The sequence below is a fragment of the Salmo salar genome, chromosome 10 (assembly GCF_965601325.2).
Source record: "Salmo salar chromosome 10, fSalSal1, whole genome shotgun sequence".
NCBI classification, from domain to species: Eukaryota; Metazoa; Chordata; class Actinopteri; order Salmoniformes; family Salmonidae; genus Salmo; species Salmo salar.
In genome coordinates, this window is record NC_138300.1 from 81,046,792 (window position 1) to 81,060,000 (window position 13,209).

General features: G+C 41.4%; 1 protein-coding gene across 1 annotated transcript in view; it reads right to left on the reverse strand.

Moving 5' to 3' along the window:
* Positions 1 to 9,312: 9,312 nt before the first annotated feature.
* LOC106561006 (RNA-binding Raly-like protein) overlaps positions 9,313 to 13,209 on the reverse strand; it is a 52,264-nt gene continuing 48,367 nt past the window's right edge. Inside the window, exons 6-8 of the mRNA XM_014124539.3 lie at positions 11,520 to 11,659; positions 10,528 to 10,594; positions 9,313 to 10,385 (exon numbers count right to left, since the gene is read on the reverse strand). Of these exons, the coding sequence (XP_013980014.1) occupies positions 10,556 to 10,594; positions 11,520 to 11,659 (179 nt within the window). The 3' untranslated portion in view covers positions 9,313 to 10,385; positions 10,528 to 10,555. The remainder of the gene's footprint in view (positions 10,386 to 10,527; positions 10,595 to 11,519; positions 11,660 to 13,209) is intronic.

The following is a 13,209-nucleotide window of genomic DNA, read 5'->3' on the forward strand; positions in this document are numbered from 1 at the left end:
AAATTTAAGTAATATAATGTATTGGTTTTCAGTATTATGTTTAACTCAGGCCTCTTCATTAGGTGGGCAATGTTAAAACATATTAGAACATATTAGATTTGATTTTAACTTTTTTTCCGCTGGTAGTTGAGGAAATTGTGGTAAAATGCATAATATCTGATCAATAAACATAACAATAATTATGAAATAGATTAAAACAGATCCTAATCTTAGTGATCCAAGAAGAATTATGGCAATACCTATGTAAGAATGCTGTTGACTACAGTTCAGCATTCAACACTATTGTTCCCTCCAACCTCGACACCAAGCTCAGAACCCTGGGTCTGGACACCACCCTTTGCAACTGGATCCTGGACTTACTGACGGGCAGACCACAGGATTTGCGGTTTGGCAACAACACCTCCTCCACACTGACTCCTAACACAGGGGCCCCACTGGGGTGTGTCTTCAGTCCTATGCTGTACTCCCTGTTCACCGACAACTGTGTGGATTTACACGACACCAACTCCATAATGAAGTTTACTGACAACACCACGGTTGTAGGCCTGATAACCATCAACAACGAGTCAGCCTATAGGGAAGAGGTAAGTGAACTGGCATTGTGGTGTTATGACAACAACCTGTCCCTCAGCGTCAGCAAAACAAAGGAGTTGGTTGTTGACTTCAGGAAGCAGAGGAGGGAAAATGCCCCGATCCACATCAACGTAACTGCAGTAGAGTTGGTCCCATTAGGCTCAGTTGCTAGAGCATGGCACCTGCAACGCCAGGGTTGTGGGTTCGATTCCCACAGGGGACGAGTATGAACAAATATGAAAATGTATGAGCTCACTACTGCAAGTTGCTCTGGATAAGAGTGTCTGCTAAATGATTAAAACACGTTCTTTTTTTTAATGTTAAGTTCCACGGCATCCACATCACCAACAACACCACGGACCAACAACACCACCACTGTTGTCAAGAGGGCGCAACAGCTTCTCTACTTCCTACGTCGGCTGAAGAAATTTGGCATGCCGCACCGAGTCCTCTCCAAATACCACCGCTGCACCATCGAGAGTGTCCAGACCGGTTGCATCACGGCCTGGTACGAGAATTGTTACATCCACAACTGCAAGGCCCTTCAGTGAGTGGTGAAGACGTCCCAGTACACCACTGGGACCATGCTCCCAACCATCCAGGACATCTACTCAAAACAGTGCCTGAGGAAGGAACACAGCATCATCAAGACCCCACACACCCCGGCCAGGAGCTGTTCTCTCCCTTACCATCAGGGAGATGGTATTGGAGCATGAGGTCTGATACCAACAGGCTAAGAGACAGTTTCTATCTACAAACCATCAGACTGCTGAACACTTGAGCTGGACTGACCACCTGCTCTGATTTTCTGCACCTTAGCACACATGCAATCACTCATGCACACAACCACACAGACATACACACACACACACATATACACTCATTCGACAATCAATATTACACTTTATATACACTACCATGCGAAAGTTTGGGGTCACTTAGAAATGTCCTTGTTTTTGAAAGAAAAGCACATTTTTTGTCCATTAAAATAACATTGAATTGATCAGAAATACAGTGCAGACATTGTTAATGTTGTAAATGACTATTGTAGCTGGAAACGGCAGATTTTTTATGAAATATCTACATAGGCGTACAGAGGCCCATTATCAGCAACCATCACTCCTGTGTTCCAATGGCATGTTGTGTTAGCTAATCCAAGTGTATCATTTTAAAAGGCTAATTGATCATTAGAAAACCCTTTTTCAATTATGTTAGCACAGCTGAAAACTGTTATTCTAATTAAAGAAGCAATAAAACTGCCCTTCTTTAGACTAGTTGAGTATCTGGAGCATCAGCATTTGTGGGTTCGATTACAGGCTCAAAATGGCCAGAAACAAAGAACTTTCTTCTGAAACTCGTCGGTCTATTCTTGTTCTGAGAAATGATAGCTATTCCATGTGAGAAATTGCCAAGAAACTGAAGATCTCATACAACGCTGTGTACTACTCCTTTCACAGAACAGCGCAAACTTGCTCTAACCTGAATAGAAAGGAGTGGGAGGCCCCGGTGCACAACTGAGCAAGAGGACACGTACATTAGAGTGTCTAGTTTAAGAAACAGACGCCTCACAAATCCTCAACTGGCAGGTTCATTAAATAGTACCCACAAAACACCAGTCTCAACGTCAACAGTTAAGAGGCGATGGATGCTGGCCTTCTAGGCGGAATTCCTCTGTCCAGTGTTGTGTTCTTTTGCCCATATTAATCTTTTATTTTTATTGGCCAGTCTGAGATATGGCTTTTTCTTTGCACTTCTGCCTAGAAGGCCAGCATCCCTGAGTAGCCTCTTCACTGTTGACATTGAGACTGGTGTTTTGCGAGTACTACTTAATGAAGCTGCCAGTACTTGTACATTTTACCTCAATTACCTCGACTAACTTGTGCCACCGCACATTGACTCTGTACGGGTACCCCCTGTATATAGCCTCGCTACTGTTATTCTACTGCTGCTCTTTAATTATTTTTTATAATTTTTTACTTAACTCTTATTTTTCTTAAAATTGCATTGTTGGTTAAGGGCTTGTAAGTAAGCATTTCACTGTAAGGTCTACATGTGTTATATTCGGTGCATGTGACACATACATTTAGATTTGATTTGATGTCGATAACTTGTTGATTTATGCCAGCATATGAAACTAAAGTTTATTTGGTCCTCATCACTTACCTGATTGTGCAGTTGTTTCAAACAAGACAAAAGAGTTCATTTTCGTTCTTTGCAAGGGCAACTCACATTGGATTCACTATGAGCAAACAGTGGTGGGAAAAGTACACAATTGTCATACTTGAGTAAAAGTAAAGATACCTTAATAGAAAATGACTCAAGTAAAACTGAAATTCACCCAGTAAAATACTACTTGAGTAAAAGTCTAAAAGTATTTGGTTTTAAATATACTTAAGTATCAAAAGTAAATGCAATTGCTAAAATATAGCCTACTTAAGTATCAAAAGTAAAAGTATAAAGCATTTGAAATTCCTTCTATTAAGCAAACCAGATGGCACGATTTTATTTTTTATTTTTTTATTTACAGATAGCCAGGGGCACACTACAACACAATTTACAAATTAAGCGTTTGTGTTTAGTGAGTCCGCCAGATCGGAGGCAATAGGGATGACCAGGGACGGTCTCTTGATAAGGTGCGTGACTTGGACCATTTCCTGTGCTGCTAAGCATTCAAAATGTAATGAGTACCTTTGAGTGTCAGGAAAAATGTATGGCGTAAAAAGTACATTATTTTCTTTAGGAATGTAGTGGAGTAAAGGTTCTCAAAAATATAAATAGTGAAGTAAAGCACAGATAACGCAAAAAAACGACTTATGTAGTAGGCTACTTTATCGTATTTTTACTTAAGTAGACTACTTTACACCACGGTGCGCAAACAAATGTCAGGTGCTTGACCAGACCTATTTCGAAAATAAACTAGGGGCTCTATTCAATCTGTATAGTGGAAATTAATCGTTACAGCGTGATGGAAATGTAATAAAAGCAATTTTCTCTCGTTAAACGGAGACTGCATTCAAAGGAAACGCTGCAGAGGTCGGCTCAATAGGAAATTACTTTAAATGTCCTATACGGGATGGAATAGAGCCCTTGGTCTGTGCTTATCTTGTCAACATTGACACAGTTTAGCCACATGGTTGATACAATGTTTATTGTGGATGCCTGGCCGACTTAATTGCCCACAACAAGATAAAATAGACAATCAAATTGGAATAGTCCACAGATAAAAATAAGAAAATCATAATTGTTTACAAGTCAGGTAAATTATTGAGCTGAGTACAGAGAACACTGCCAAACAATAAGCCACCACATTTCTAGGCCTAGGCTACTCAAATGTATGTTAAATAAATATGCATACTCAGTTATACGAAAATAGTCATACCTTTACTACTGTCACAATGTATAGTTTACATTCAGTATTTTAGAAACACAAAAAAACACGAGACTTCATGAAACATATATAATAATGCAAAGTAAACGCAAATGCTTAATATAATCATATACTGGGAACCTATGAAAAACCATCACATCTTGAACTTTATTTTTTCCAGAGTAAATAGTCTGGATTTATTTTCTTGCTGGTCATAAAGAAAGTGAAATATACTTATTTTAACAGTTGTTTTCAAATAGCCATGGTTTAAAATACAGTACAACATTATACAGTAAGGTCGTTCCACCAATTAGGTGCCTTTTGAATAGTGTAACACGCTGGGGATAAAAACATTTTATTTCACTTAATTTTAACATTCTGTCACAAGGAGCACATGTTCAACTTAACAAAAAAACTAAATGTTCCCATCTCAAGAGGTAAAAAAAAATGACTACAGTAATCTGCATGCCTATTAAGTGCCAAATAAAGTAACAAGGTTGGTAACTTAAAGCAGCCATAAATCCCCTTGTGACAGGGGGAATGGAAGCTTGGTGTGTGCAACAAGGAGAGGCAATTGAATGCAAGCTTCACTAAAAACATTGAAATTGTTAAAAGATTTCAAGCCTGTCTATGGGCAACATCTTATGCTTTACCCACTCAGTGTTCCACCACAAAACACCAGAAAATGACCCCAAAAAATAGGAGAACGAGCTCACCTGATTTGACTGTTCAAAGTTTAATGTCTCTTTTTAAAAAAAATATTTTAAAAGGAATAGTTTCAGCATATTAAAATAGTGTTCAGTTTACATAACAGGGTTGACCTTAAAATGAGGGACAGGGTTTTTCTTTACCTTAAAATGTATCACTAATAACATTAAATAAATAAATAATCTTCAGAAATTACTTGGTCAAAGCGACAAAATAACTAGGGCTTTACAATGATGATGAAATCCTGGAGAAATGTTGGGGTTAAGAAGAGGGTTAACATTTTCCTTGAGGTCACAGAGGATAAACAGAGGGAGATGTCAAAATGCTGACTTTTGGCACTTTAGCAAGGTTTTATTCATATTAAAAATCAAATGTATTGAAATCCCATGTGGTCTATATTCAATGGCACTTAATTTAAGAGGCTTTTAAAATGCACCATTTGTGCACAATTTCTACTTAAAATATCAAAGGGAAGCAAAAGGCACTCATTTCGTGGAACAACCCTGTAGAATTTTTCAATGGCAATTGTTATGACTATTATAAATAATAGTTTTTAGTTGTGGCATTGAAGCACCTCCTGGGGTAAAGGAAATAGTTTGATGCCAGTCGAAATTGTCCCCAGAATAACGCAATCAACAAATTCCTCCTCTAGTCAATAAGGTTTCCATTCAACCTTTGTATGCAAGTAAAGTACGTCTAATAAAAAAAATGGTATGACAGGCCTAATGGAAACAGAACAAGTTTTGGTAAACTTTCCAAATGTCTACAAAACAAAATACACTAGACCATGTAGGATCTTTTTGTGTCGGTAAAATTAATTGTGCGAGAAATGTCGGTGGAAACGCTTTTAGGCGCAAGTATCGATATAATAACCATCATATTGAAGTAAACTTGGAGTCACACGACGGCATGTGGTGTGGTCCTCCCACTACGACTCGCCGGGAAAGCATGCAGTTTATTAGCTACAGATTAAATAAATTATGATGAATTGAACAGGGTTGTGAAAGTGCAAGGTGATGAGTTTAATGCTCCTTTCCAATAAATATCGAGGTTATAATTCTGGTGACATGATCATCGATGCTTCACTGCCGTTTGAAAAATAATATCGCTCTTTAATCCATAATAATCTCATCATGTGACATGAGCCCTAGCCAACCGCGCGCAGATCCATCGCTATATAACCCACAATTGGTTGTACAGTTGAAAATGCGAAGGAATCGCATTTGACGTGAATTTTTTCATTCGGTACATGGGAATTTAACCGCAAATATAATTTGTATGTGCTCTATGTCATTACGCACAGTCTTTTATCCGCAACACGTCAATTTGATGGCAACACATCTGTGTTGGGAAAATGCGCGCATTGTTTTTATGCGGATTTTAGAATATTCGCATGAAAATCTGTTGCCAATTGGATGGAAACCTAGCTACTGATAATGACAACACATGATGCTCCTTTCCAATACATATTGGAGAGTCTTATCCTGGTGATATGATGATCTATGCTTGGCTGCCATTTGACAAATAAAAATGATCTCGCTCTTTAGTCCATGATAATCTCATCATGTAGGCAACAGTATACCCGCACTGTATCTGCGAGCTGTTGGCTAGAGCGCACGTGCCAATACCAGAGTGGGCATATTCGCGATAACGCAACGTACTGTATTTAGTGACCAAACCATCAGTAGAGTTGAAAATGCGATGGAAACCTATTTAGCTTGTTTGTTTGTTTTTGTCGGTACATGGGAATTTAACCACACAAGTTATTTGTATGTGCACTATGTCATCACTCACTATTTTTTATCCCCAACAAGTCCGTTTGGTGGAATGAAAACACACAACTAGTGGGAAAATGTGCATATTTTCTTTATGCCGATTTTAGAATATTTGCATAAAAATCTGTCTCCATTTGGATGGAAACCTAGCTACTGACAGTACTAATGTGGAAGCTATGGGAAGTTGGTAGAGACAAATATGCAAAGTAGAGGAGAACACACAGGGAGTGTAGATGCCTAATACTGTTGTCCTATGCCTAGTCAATCTCGAATGGCTTTTTATATCAATTGATTAATTACACATTCCTAATCTGTGGTGATCTGGATACATTAAGTGGCAGTACTACATTACGAATGTACAGTTGAAGTCGGAAGTTTACACACACCTTAGCCAAATACATTTAAACTCAGTTTTTCACAATTCCTGACATTTAATCCTTGTAAAAATTCCCTGTTTTAGGTCAGTTAGGATCACCACTTTGTTTTAAGAATGTGAAATGTCAGAGTAATAGTAGAGTGAATGACATTTTTCAGCTTTTATTTCTTTCATCACATTCCCAGTGGGTTAGACGTATAAATACACTCAATTAGTATTTGGTAGCATTGCCTTTAAATTGTTTAACTTGGGTAAAACGTTTGAGGAGCCTTGCACAAGCTTCCCACAATAAATTGGGTAAATTTTGGCCCATTCCTCCTGACAGAGCGGGTGTAACCGAGTCAGGTTTGTAGGCCTCCTTTCTCGCACATGCTTTTTCAGTTCTGCCCACAAATTTTCTATGGGATTGAGGTCAGGGCTTTGTGATGGCATCTCCAATACCTTGACTTTGTTGTCCTTAAGCCATTTTGCCACAACTTTGGAAGTATGCTTGTGGTCATTGTCCATTTGGAAGACCCATTTGCGACCAAGCTTTAATTTCCTGACTGATGTCTTGAGATGTTGCGAAGTGCACCAGCCCCTCCTGCAGCAAAGCACCCCCAACAACATGATGCTGCCACCCCCGTGCGTCACGGTTGGGATGGTGTTCTTCGGCTTGCAAGCCTCCCCCTTTATCCTCCAAACATAACGATGGTCATTATGACCAAACAGTTATATTTTTGTTTTATCAGACCAGAGGACATTTCTCCAAAAGTACGATCTTTGTCCCCATGTGCAGTTGCAAACCGTAGTCTGGCTTTTTTTATGGCTGGTTTGGAGCAGTGGCTTCTTCCTTGCGGAGCGGCCTTTCAGGTTATGTCGATATTGGACTCGTTTTACTGTGGATATACAGTATCTCACAAAAGTGAGTACATCCCTCACATTTTTGTAAATATTTGAGTATATCTTTTCATGTGACAACACTGAAGAAATGACACTTTGCTACAATGTAAAGTAGTGAGTGTACAGCTTGTATAACACTGTAAATTTGCTGTCCCCTCAAAATAACAACACACAGCCATTAATGTCTAAACCGCTGGCAACAAAAGTGAGTACACCCCTAAGTGAAAATATCCAAATTGGGCCCAAAGTGTCAATATTTTGTGTGGCCACCATCATTTTCCAGCACTGCCTTAACCCTCTTGGGCATGGAGTTCACCAGAGCTTCACAGGTTGCCACTGGAGTCCTCTTCCACTCCTCCATGACGACATCACGGAGCTGGTGTATGTTAGAGACCTTGCACTCCTCCACCTTCCGTTTGAGGATGCCCCACAGATGCTCACATAGGGTTTAGGTCTGGAGACATGCTTGGCCAGTCCATCACCTTTACCCTCAGCTTCTTTAGCAAGGCAGTGGTCGTCTTGGATGTGTGTTTGGGGTCGTTATCATGTTGGAATGCTGCCCTGCGACCCAGTCTCCGAAGGGAGGGGATCATGCGCTGCTTCAGTATGCCACAGTACATGTGGCATTCATGGTTCCCTCAATGAACTGTAGCTCCCCAGTGCCGGCAGCACTCATGCAGCCCCAGACCATGACACTCCCACCACCATGCTTGACTGTAGGCAAGACACACTTGTCTTTGTACTCCTCACCTGGTTGCCGCCACACACGCTTGACACCATCTGAACCAAATAAGTTTATCTTGGTCTCATCAGACCACAGGACATGGTTCCAGTAATCCATGTCCTTAGTCTGCTTGTCTTCAGCAAACTGTTTGCGGGCTTTCTTGTGCATCATCTTTAGAAGAGGCTTCCTTCTGGAACGACAGCCATGCAGACCAATTTGATGCAGTGTGCGGCATATGGTCTGAGCACTGACAGGCTGACCCCCCACCCCTTCAAGCTCTGCAGCAATGCTGGCAACACTCATACGTCTATTTCCCAAAGACAACCTCTGGATATGACGCTGAGCACGTGCACTCAACTTCTTTGGTCGACCATGGCGAGGCCTGTTCTGAGTGGAACCTGTCCTGTTAAACCGCTGTATGGTCTTGGCCACCGTGCTGCAGCTCAGTTTCAGGGTCTTGGCAATCTTCTTATAGCCCAGGCCATCTTTATGTAGAGCAACAATTCTTTTTTCAGATCCTCAGAGAGTTCTTTGCCATGAGGTGTCATGTTGAACTTCCAGTGACCAGTCAGTATGAGGGATGTGTGAGAGCGATGACACCAAATTTAACACACCTGCTCCCCATTCACACCTGAGACCTTGTAACACTAACGAGTAACATGACACCGGGGATGGAAAATGGCTAATTGGGCCCAATTTGGACATTTTCACTTAGGGGTGTACTCACTTTTGTTGCCAGCGGTTTAGACATTAATGGCTGTGTGTTGTGTTATTTTGAGGGGACAGCAAATTTACAGCGTTATACAAGCTGTACACTCACTACTTTACATTGTAGCAAAGTGTCATTTCTTCAGTGTTGTCACATGAAAAGATATACTCAAATATTTACAAAAATGTGAGGGGTGTACTCACTTTTGTGAGATACTGTAGATACTTTTATACCTGTTTTCTCCAGCATCTTCACAGGGTCCTTTGCTGTTGTTCTGGGATTGATTTGTACTTTTCACACCAAAGTACGTTAATCTCTAGGATACAGAACGCGTCTCTTTCCTGAGCGGTATGACAGCTGCGTGGTCCCACGGTGTTTATACTTGCATACTATTGTTTGTACAGATGAACGTGGTACCTTCAGGGGTTTGGAAATTGCTCCCAAGGATGAGCCAGACTTGTGAAGGTCTACAATTTCTTTTCTGACATCTTGGCGGATTTCTTTTGATTTTCCTGTGATGTCAAGCAAAGAGGCACTGAGTTTGAAGGTAGGCCTTGAAATACATCCACAGGTACACCTCCAATTGACTCAAATAATGTCAATTAGCCTGTCAGAATCTTCTAAAGCCATGACATCATTTTCTGGAATATTCCAAGCTGTTTAAAGGCACAGTCAACTTAGTGTATGTAAACTTCTGACCCACTGGAATTGTGATACAGTGAATTATAAGTGAAATAATCTGTCTGTAAACAATTGTTGGAAAAATTACTTGTGTCATGCACAAAGTAGATGTCCTAACTGACTTGCCAAAACTATAGTTTGTTGACAAGACATTTGTGAAGTGGTTAAAAAATGAGTTTTAATGACTCCAACCTAAGTGTATGTAAACTTCCGACTTCAACTGTAGTTGTATAAACGTGAGTGTGTCTGTCTGTGTGGAGCATATTAGTTGTCAGTCCCCTTCTTCAAGAGACTACACATTTGTTAAAAAGCTGCCATATTTTGTTGAGTCCATAAGTCTGTAGGAACCTGTTGCAAAGGGGAGCTGGAGACAAGAAGGTGGACAGAAGCTGACTGTGGGAAAGGAACTGAGAGTAACCAGGGAACTATTTCTTACTCATCAAAAGAAAAGATTCATGAAGATCTAACTTTGTAAGGTACAGTGTATTTGAGGGTTCTGTCCATGTTGACTGTGATCAGAGATGATCATTCCTCCCTTCACTTGAATCCCTCTCCATGTCGCTGTGCTGCTGTCATTGGGTTCATTGAGTCTGGAGAGAGTAAAGGTGATAATGATAGTTGAGAATGAGCCAATACTTACTTACACTCTTATTAACATGTAATTGCATACTATAATTAAACAGAATCCACATGCAAACAATCATGTTTTGTGCTATAATCCTGACAGATCACCTTTATTAGCCATGTATACCAGATCTCCTCACATGCTATCTTCCAGATCAGAATGATGGTTATTTATCTGAGAAATCACAAGAGCGAAAGAGACTTTATATGCTGACATGAAACACACTGTGCCACGTTTGCTCATCGTCATTTAGAAACCATCACATTCACAGATCACAAAACAGTTATCTGACAGTTACCAGATTTCACTGTGACTGTAACTCTCCATCTGTGCATCTGTTTAACCAAGTTTAGGAGGGATGAGTGACACTCCCTGGCAATCCTAGGAAGTGTTATTACTCCTTGCCATTAGTACAGATTTGGGATGCTGTATTGTGGTTGACTTGTAAACACTCTTCTCTATTCATTCCTTCCATCTTCCTCCCCCTTCCCCCCTCAACTGTCAGAGAAACAATGGCTCCCCTGCCTGGTGAACACACCTACCGCTCAGCCCACACAGCCTGGTATAGATAATGAGCAGTGGTACGGAGGCAGAACACTTATTGTGTCAGCCAGGTAGGGAGACACTTGGCTGTAATTGTAGATAATTACTCTTCTTTTGAAGAAATGGGCGCACCGAATGTAATGTATGTACGAGTCCCAAAATCTGAAGAACAATAGTTAATCAATTATCATCTCCCCATATCTCACTCTCTTTGTTCCATCCACACACACACACACACACACACACACACCACACACACACACACACACACACACACCACACACACACACACACACACACACACACACACACACACACACACACACACACACACACACACACACACACACACACACTTTTCCAGAACTATTGCAACTGTGACAGCCAATGCTACAGTGATCTGATCTGCATGCCCATTCCACAACATGTTGCAGAACAAATAATGAAAATCTATGATAATGTAAAACGTTCAAGCACTAAACAAACATTAATATAACATTGCTGAGGTGCAGGAGTGAGCAATCACCAGTAGGAGGAGGAAGAGTTTTGTGTTTACCCTGTGGTGGTGCTGGTGGTAATCATTGTTGGCCTCTCCAGGCTCTGGGCTCGCTCTCTGTCTGTGGTGAAGGCTGACAGGGGAGTCGTCCAGACTGCTCACTGAGTCCGACACACTGCCCTCCCCGGTCAGAGGTGAATCTGGACCAGACACACGCACACAGTTCTTTTCACAATTGTTGAGCACGTTAGTTTTCAGTGTACCTCTCCGTGGAATATAGTCCATAGAATATTGCTTTAACTGTGTTCTTGAGCTGCTTTCTTTGTCAACGGTAGCCAACGTCCCAGTCCTGTGCACAACAAAGCCTGCCCACAGTTACCTTCTACTAAGGCATTGCCCATTTTTTTTTATTTTCTGTTGATGCAGTGCTCACTGATGCAAGATGCCCCAAATGATAACAGATAGTAGTCATAATGGGCCCACAATAATCTGATGACAAATACACTACATGGACAAAAATATGTGGACACCCCTTCAAATGAGTGGATTTACTTATTTCAGCCACACCGGTTGCTGACAGGTTTATAAAATCTTACACACAGCTATGCAATGTCCATAGACAAACAGTGGCAGTATAACGGTATGTACGGAAGCGCTTAGTGACTTTCAACGTGGCCCCGTCAAAGGATACCACCTTTACAAACAAGTCAGCTAGAGCTGCCCCGGTCAACTGGAAGTTATTGTAAAGTGGAAACATCTAGGAGCAACAATGGCCCCAAAGTGGTAGGCCACACAAGCTCACAGAATGGGACCACTGAGGGCTGAAGCGCGTGTTGTGTAAAAATTGTCTGTCCTCGGTTGCAACACTCACTACAGAGTTCCAAACTGCCTCTGGAAGCAACGTCAGCACAATAACTGTTTGTTGGGAGCTTCATGAAATGGGTTTCCATGGCCGAGCAGCCGCACATAAGCCTAAAATCACCATGCACATTGCCAATTGTCAGCTCGAGGGGTGTAAAGCTCGCCGCCATTGGATTCTGGAGCAGTGGAAACGCGTTGTCTGGAGTGACGCTTCCTCATCTGGCAGTCCGACGAACGAATCTGGGTTTGGTGGATACCAGGAGAACGCTACCTGCCCGAATGCATACTGTAAAGCTTGGTGGAGGAGGAACAATGATCTGGGGCTGTTTTCATGGTTAGGGCTAGGCCCCTTAGTTCCAGTGAAGGGAAATCGTAACGCTATTGCATACAATGACATTCTAGTCAAGTCTGTGCTTTGTGGCAACAGTTTAGGGAATGCCCTTTCCTGTTTCAGCGTGACAAAACGAGGTCCATACAGAAATGGTTTGTCGAGATCGGTCTGGAAGAACTTGACTCGACTGCCCATAGCCCTGACCTACTGAACACCTTTTTTCGATGAATTGGAACGCCGACTGCGAGCCAGGCCTAATCGCCCAACATCAGTGCCCAACCGCACTAATGCCCTTGTGGCTGAATGGAAGCAAGTCCCAGCAGCAATGTTCCAACATCTAGTGGAAAGCCTTCCCAGAAGAGTGGAGGCTGGTATACCAGCAGAGAAGGGACCAACTCCATAATAATGCCCATGATTTTGGAATGAGATGTTCAACGAGCACGTGTCCACATACTTTTGGCCATATTAAGTAGTTCTTTACTTTAATCAATGAATAGTCATTTTCCCCTCCACTTGTTATCTCACGTCATCATAGACTCTGAAGAGGATTACAAAACA